The sequence below is a fragment of the Mizuhopecten yessoensis genome, unplaced genomic scaffold (assembly GCF_002113885.1).
Source record: "Mizuhopecten yessoensis strain PY_sf001 unplaced genomic scaffold, ASM211388v2 scaffold9929, whole genome shotgun sequence".
Taxonomy (NCBI): Eukaryota; Metazoa; Mollusca; class Bivalvia; order Pectinida; family Pectinidae; genus Mizuhopecten; species Mizuhopecten yessoensis.
Window position 1 is genome coordinate 30,151 of NW_018408293.1, and position 6,930 is coordinate 37,080.

The 6,930-nt window shown below is 39.3% G+C and overlaps 1 protein-coding gene across 1 annotated transcript in view; it reads right to left on the bottom strand.

Moving 5' to 3' along the window:
- The window catches only part of LOC110459025 (TBC1 domain family member 16-like), a 47,944-nt gene that overhangs the window by 7,511 nt on the left and 33,503 nt on the right, over positions 1 to 6,930 (bottom strand). Inside the window, exons 5-6 of the mRNA XM_021511046.1 lie at positions 4,587 to 4,630; positions 3,503 to 3,731 (exon numbers count right to left, since the gene is read on the bottom strand). Of these exons, the coding sequence (XP_021366721.1) occupies positions 3,503 to 3,731; positions 4,587 to 4,630 (273 nt within the window). The remainder of the gene's footprint in view (positions 1 to 3,502; positions 3,732 to 4,586; positions 4,631 to 6,930) is intronic.

The window sequence follows — 6,930 nt, forward strand, 5'->3', positions numbered from 1 at the left end:
ACAGGTCAGTAAGGGCCCCGTCTTGTGGCAATATATCCCCCATAATCATCAAGTTGCAAACTGCCCATATAGCTGAGCTTGACGTTTTGACATTTGGACTTCAAAAAGAATCGCAAGGAAGCAAAATATACATTTTACTTGTACTTTGATGTGAGTCTTGTTTCCTTCCACCTCCATATTTGCTGGACTAACAGAAATGGTAATACCGAGGCAGTAACCATTTGTCAGCGTTGTTTGTTTTATTTCACTTAAATACCTCCTCCATCAAGAGCCAGGGTCCAAAGTCAGAGATCCACTTTGTCTTTGACCTTTGGACCCAAATGTCCTTGACCTTTAACCGAGTGACCCTGATCTTTGGTCAGTTGACTTATTCTTTAATTTCGACCAACTTTGCTTCATAATATCATAACAAAATGTTCATCAGTGAAAAATACAAAACTTGACCTTGACCTTGAACCTTTGGACCCCATAGCCTGAACCTTTGGTCAATTGACTCTGTGTTAAGTTCTTAACAACTTTGCTTCATAATAACATAAAACAAGAGGCCCAAGGGGCTTAGCGGTCACCTGAGTTATATCATAGGTACTTGCGTCTCAATTTCATTGTTGAGAAAACAACATGTAAACAAAGTGAAATACAATACTTGTCATGTCACCAAAGGATAAGAACTTTAAAAACTATTTAAATAAATTATTTTGCTATTGAGAATACAACCTCTCCCCATGGGAGAGCAGATGACCTGGGGGATAATGAAATTTACCATTTAGGTAATGGTAATTAAGGACCTTTCTATCCAAGAACAGTAAAACATCTGAGTCTGATGAAGATTTTTTTTTAACTATAATCCCCATTTGGGCCCAACCCCTCCAGCCCCTGGGGTTAGGGTTAGCAGGCTCTTTCCAAGGGTGGGTCCAGACCCTATAGCCATCCTGGAAGCAAATGTGCATTCTTCTCTTTATACTCAGCAATTGTATAACATGGTTATATGGTGGGGATCTCAACCATTTCCAAGTAATACACTTTTTTTGGCCCCACCCCTTAGCCCGGGGGGGTCAGCCCCACCATTTGTACAATTTTGAATCCCGGCCTCCCATGAATGCTTCCAACCAAATATCATCAATATCCATGGCATAGTTCTCCAGAAGAAGTCGTTTATAGCAATATAGCCAAATTGTCCCATTTTTGGCCCCACCCTCAGCCCCCTGGGAAATTGACTGTAGTACGTCTGAGTTTGGAGAAAAAGATTTTTGAAATATTGGTTAATTTTTCCTTTGGGGTCTCGCCCTGGCCCCTTGGGTTCGGGTAGGTATCCCAATTTTACAATTTGATACAATCTTCACTCAAGAATGATTCTCAACAAGTAAGAATAACTTTACCATCAGTACAGACAGACAATGTACCATACCATCAGTACAGACAATGTACCATACCATCAGTACAGACAGACAATGTACCATACCATCAGTACAGACAATGTACCATACCATCAGTACAGACAGTCAATGTACCATACCATCAGTACAGACAATGTACCATACCATCAGTACAGACAGACAATGTACCATACCATCAGTACAGACAATGTACCATACCATCAGTACAGACAGACAATGTACCATACCATCAGTACAGACAATGTACCATACCATCAGTACAGACAGACAATGTACCATACCATCAGTACAGACAATGTACCATACCATCAGTACAGACAGACAATGTACCATACCATCAGTACAGACAATGTACCATACCATCAGTACAGACAGACAATGTACCATACCATCAGTACAGACAATGTACCATACCATCAGTACAGACAGACAATGTACCATACCATCAGTACAGACAATGTACCATACCATCAGTACAGACAGACAATGTACCATACCATCAGTACAGACAATGTACCATACCATCAGTACAGACAGACAATGTACCATACCATCAGTACAGACAATGTACCATACCATCAGTACAGACAGACAATGTACCATACCATCAGTACAGACAATGTACCATACCATCAGTACAGACAGACAATGTACCATACCATCAGTACAGACAATGTACCATACCATCAGTACAGACAGACAATGTACCATACCATCAGTACAGACAATGTACCATACCATCAGTACAGACAGACAATGTACCATACCATCAGTACAGACAATGTACCATACCATCAGTACAGACAGACAATGTACCATACCATCAGTACAGACAATGTACCATACCATCAGTACAGACAGACAATGTACCATACCATCAGTACAGACAATGTACCATACCATCAGTACAGACAGACAATGTACCATACCATCAGTACAGACAATGTACCATACCATCAGTACAGACAGACAATGTACCATACCATCAGTACAGACAATGTACCATACCATCAGTACAGACAGACAATGTACCATACCATCAGTACAGACAATGTACCATACCATCAGTACAGACAGACAATGTACCATACCATCAGTACAGACAATGTACCATACCATCAGTACAGACAGACAATGTACCATACCATCAGTACAGACAATGTACCATACCATCAGTACAGACAGACAATGTACCATACCATCAGTACAGACAATGTACCATACCATCAGTACAGACAGACAATGTACCATACCATCAGTACAGACAATGTACCATACCATCAGTACAGACAGACAATGTACCATACCATCAGTACAGACAATGTACCATACCATCAGTACAGACAGACAATGTACCATACCATCAGTACAGACAATGTACCATACCATCAGTACAGACAGACAATGTACCATACCATCAGTACAGACAATGTACCATACCATCAGTACAGACAGACAATGTACCATACCATCAGTACAGACAATGTACCATACCATCAGTACAGACAGACAATGTACCATACCATCAGTACAGACAATGTACCATACCATCAGTACAGACAGACAATGTACCATACCATCAGTACAGACAATGTACCATACCATCAGTACAGACAGACAATGTACCATACCATCAGTACAGACAATGTACCATACCATCAGTACAGACAGACAATGTACCATACCATCAGTACAGACAATGTACCATACCATCAGTACAGACAGACAATGTACCATACCATCAGTACAGACAATGTACCATACCATCAGTACAGACAGACAATGTACCATACCATCAGTACAGACAATGTACCATACCATCAGTACAGACAATGTACCATACCATCAGTACAGACAGACAATGTAATATACCATCAGTACAGACAATGTACCATACCATCAGTACAGACAATGTACCATACCATCAGTACAGACAGACAATGATACCATCAGTACAGACAGACAATGTACCATACCATCAGTACAGACAATGTACCATACCCTCTATCATCTTACCTTCTCTCTAAGGGGTTAGGGTTAGATGATCTAAAAATCAATATGAATTCAGCATAGTAACTGTTTGAGGGTAAAGTGATTATGTATATTACCTTTCTCAGCACCAAGTCTCCATTCATATGCATAGCAAGGCTACTGAAGTGGAGCAGAATTTCATCAGCTGGGAGACCTTGGTCCATGACATCATCACCGTAGATACTGACAATAGCTACGCATATAAACAGATGGAAGAAGTCAGTCTGGTAGTGGGCCCAGCAAGACTCCCAGATCTTCAGGGCATCAGCCTCAGGAAACTCACGTTTAAAGCACAACAGGATCCACCTATAAACATCAACATCAACATTCATTTAAATGTAAATGATTTTCCATTAATCTTTTCTACATCCTATACAGTGGAGCCCACTTTTCATAATATCCTGCTTATTATATTATCTTTTTTCAAGCACCAAAATTTCTTCATATAAAAATTAATGTTCAATATGGCTTTTCCAAATAAACAAGGTCAAGGTCATTTATTTGATTACACTTTTTTATGAACTTAGTAGCCAATCATCTAAGCACGCTACTGGCCAGTAAGCATCACCCTGGGACGTTTGGTTATTAGAAAATGTTGTTTAAAGTTAAGGTTTTTTTAATTTGACCTTTGTGACCGAACAAAATCAAGGTCATTCATTTGAGCAAACTGGGTAGCCGTTCGTCATAGCCAGCTTCTAGCCAAATATCCTCAACCTGGACCGTTTTGGTATTGAGAAGAATTTTTTTAACACATTTGATCCCTGTGACCTTGGAAATAGGTCAAGGTCATTTATTAGAACCATTTTGGTAGCCCTTCATTCAAGCATGCTATTGGCCTTCTATCATCATCCTGGGCCTATTGATTAATGAGAAGAAAATGTTTCAAGAAGAGGCCCAGTGGGCCTGTATTGCTCACCTGGATATTTAAGCAGTCACAGCAAAATATTCTCATTAAACATTATACTGTACTAAAAAAATTCTAAACATTGGTCTCTCAGCAACACCGTTACATTATTGGGTCCCATCCCTCTGTCCCTATTGGGATGGGGACATGGTTTATACAACATAGAATCATATTGGGCCAAGGACACTCTTTATCAAATTAGATTAAGATAAAGCCATAAAGATTACAAGAGGCCAAATGGGTCTGGCATCGCTCACCTGGTATTAATTTCACACTTGATGTCCTTCATGACAGCATGTAACTGGCCAAATATCATTCCAATGTGTCTTTTGGTTATTCAGAAGAAGTTGTTTCAAAGATTTTCAAGATAATTGACCCCTGTGACTTCGAATTTAGATCAAGGTCATTTGTTCCAACAGACTTGAAAGCCCTTCATCCTAGCATTTAAATGGCCAAATAGCATCACTCTAGGCCTCTAAGCTATTCAGAAGAAGTCATTAAAAGATTTTAACTATTTGACCACTGTGACCTTGAAAATTGGCAAAGGTCATTCATTTCAACAAACTTGGTACCCTTTCAGCCAAGCATGTTACTGGCCAAATATCAACACCCTAGGCCTCTTGGTTATTCAGTCGAAGTTGTTTAAAGGTTTAACCGTATCTGACCCCAATGACCTTGAATATTAGTCAGGGCTTTCATTTCAACAAACTTGTTGGCCCTTTATCCCAGCATTCTACTGGCCAAATATCATCACCCTTGGCATTTGGGTTGCTGAGAATAAATCCTTTCAGGCAGGTGAGTTAAAATCTTTACCTTTGATTCTTGGGTTATTCAACACAACCTGTTACAAGATTTTAAAACATTTTACCGCAGTGACCTTGAAAGTCTAATAAAGTAATTCAATTGAAAATATTTGGAAGTCCTTTATCCCAAATATCATCACCCTGTGACTTAGTTAATGAGAAGTCATTTAAATATGTAATCACATTTGATCCCTATGACCTTGAAAGTAGGTGAAGGTAATTTTCATTTGCACTCTTTGTTGTGCTCAATCTAAAGAAGCTACCAGCCAAATATTATGATTCTTTGCCTCGGTTCTTCAGAAAAAGTCTTTGGAAGTGTTTGACATATTTGACCCCTGTGTTCTTATAAGTAAGTCAAGTCATTTCCTTCTTAAATTTTGTTAGCTCTATCCAAACAAGCTACCAGCAAAATATTATGAATCTATGCCTTTTTGTTCTTCAGAACAAGTAGTTTGAAGTGTTGTTGACCTCTGTGACCTCTAAAGTAAGTTGAGGTCATTTTCATTTGCAAACTTTGTTTAGTTCTATCCCAAGAAGCCCCAATAACATGATTCTATGATTTTCCATTATTCAGAAGTCGTTTGATGTTTTTGACATATTTGACTCCAGGCCTGTGACCTTGAAAGTAGGCCAAGGTATTTTTCATTTGCATATTTTCTCATGCTCAATTCCCAAATATTAAGATTATATACCTTTCAGTTCTTAAGAAGAAGTTGTTTTAAGTGTTTAACATATTTGACCCCTGTGACCTTGAAAGTAGGTCAAGGTAATAAGGTAATTTTCACTCGCAAACTTTGTCGGGCTCAACCCAAAGAAGCTACCAGCCTAACTTAAAAAATTCTACACCTTTCAGTTCTTCTTTACATCCATATTAAACATAAGCAGGCTTCATGGAATATGGATGTAACAAATTTGTGTTCATACCATGAACATTTAAAACAAGAGGCCCAGGGGCCTTAATAGCTCACCTGGTATTTTATTTTTCAATTTAAAACCTGCTGAGTACCATTCAGGTTTATCAAAGGAGTACAAGTAACAAAGTTGCATCTTCCATTTATAAATATTCAATTCCCTTTGCCCAAAGATTCTCTAAAACAAGTTTGGTTAGGTTAAAATCCCTTCAACGGTACAGAAGGAGAAGGATCTTTAATGTTTTCCTCTATTTCCCCTAATGGGCCCCACTAATCTGCCCCAAAGAAGGGGAATCCACACACCTCAGTTTAAACAAAATTGATTCTTTTCTCCCTAAGCATGCTTCAGACTGCATTTGGTTTAAATCCCTTCACTTGTATAGTAGGAGAAAAAAAATCCTCTATTTCCCCTATTGGGCCCCGCTCCTATGCCGCCAGAAGGCCCACACCCTCCGTTTATACAAACTTGAGTCTCCTTTGTCCAAAGATGCTCTAGGACAAATTTGGTCAAAATCCTTCAATTGGTTGAGGAGAAGATTTTTAAAGATTTACCTATTTTCCCCTATTTGGCCCCGTCCCTCTGCCCCCAGGGGGACCATACCCTCCGTTCATACAAAACTGAGAACCCTTTGGCCAATGATGCTCCAGACCAAATTTGGTCAAAATCCCTTCATCGGTACAAAAGGAGAAGGATATTTGATGTTTTCCTCTATTTCCCCTAATGGGCCCCACCCATCTGCCCTTAGAAGGAGGCCCACACACCTCAGTTTATACAAAATTGATTCTTTTGTCCCTAATCATGCTTCAGACTGCATTTGGTTAAAATCCCTTCACTTGTATAGCAGGAGAAAAAAAATCCTCTATTTCCCCTATTGGGCCCCGCCCCT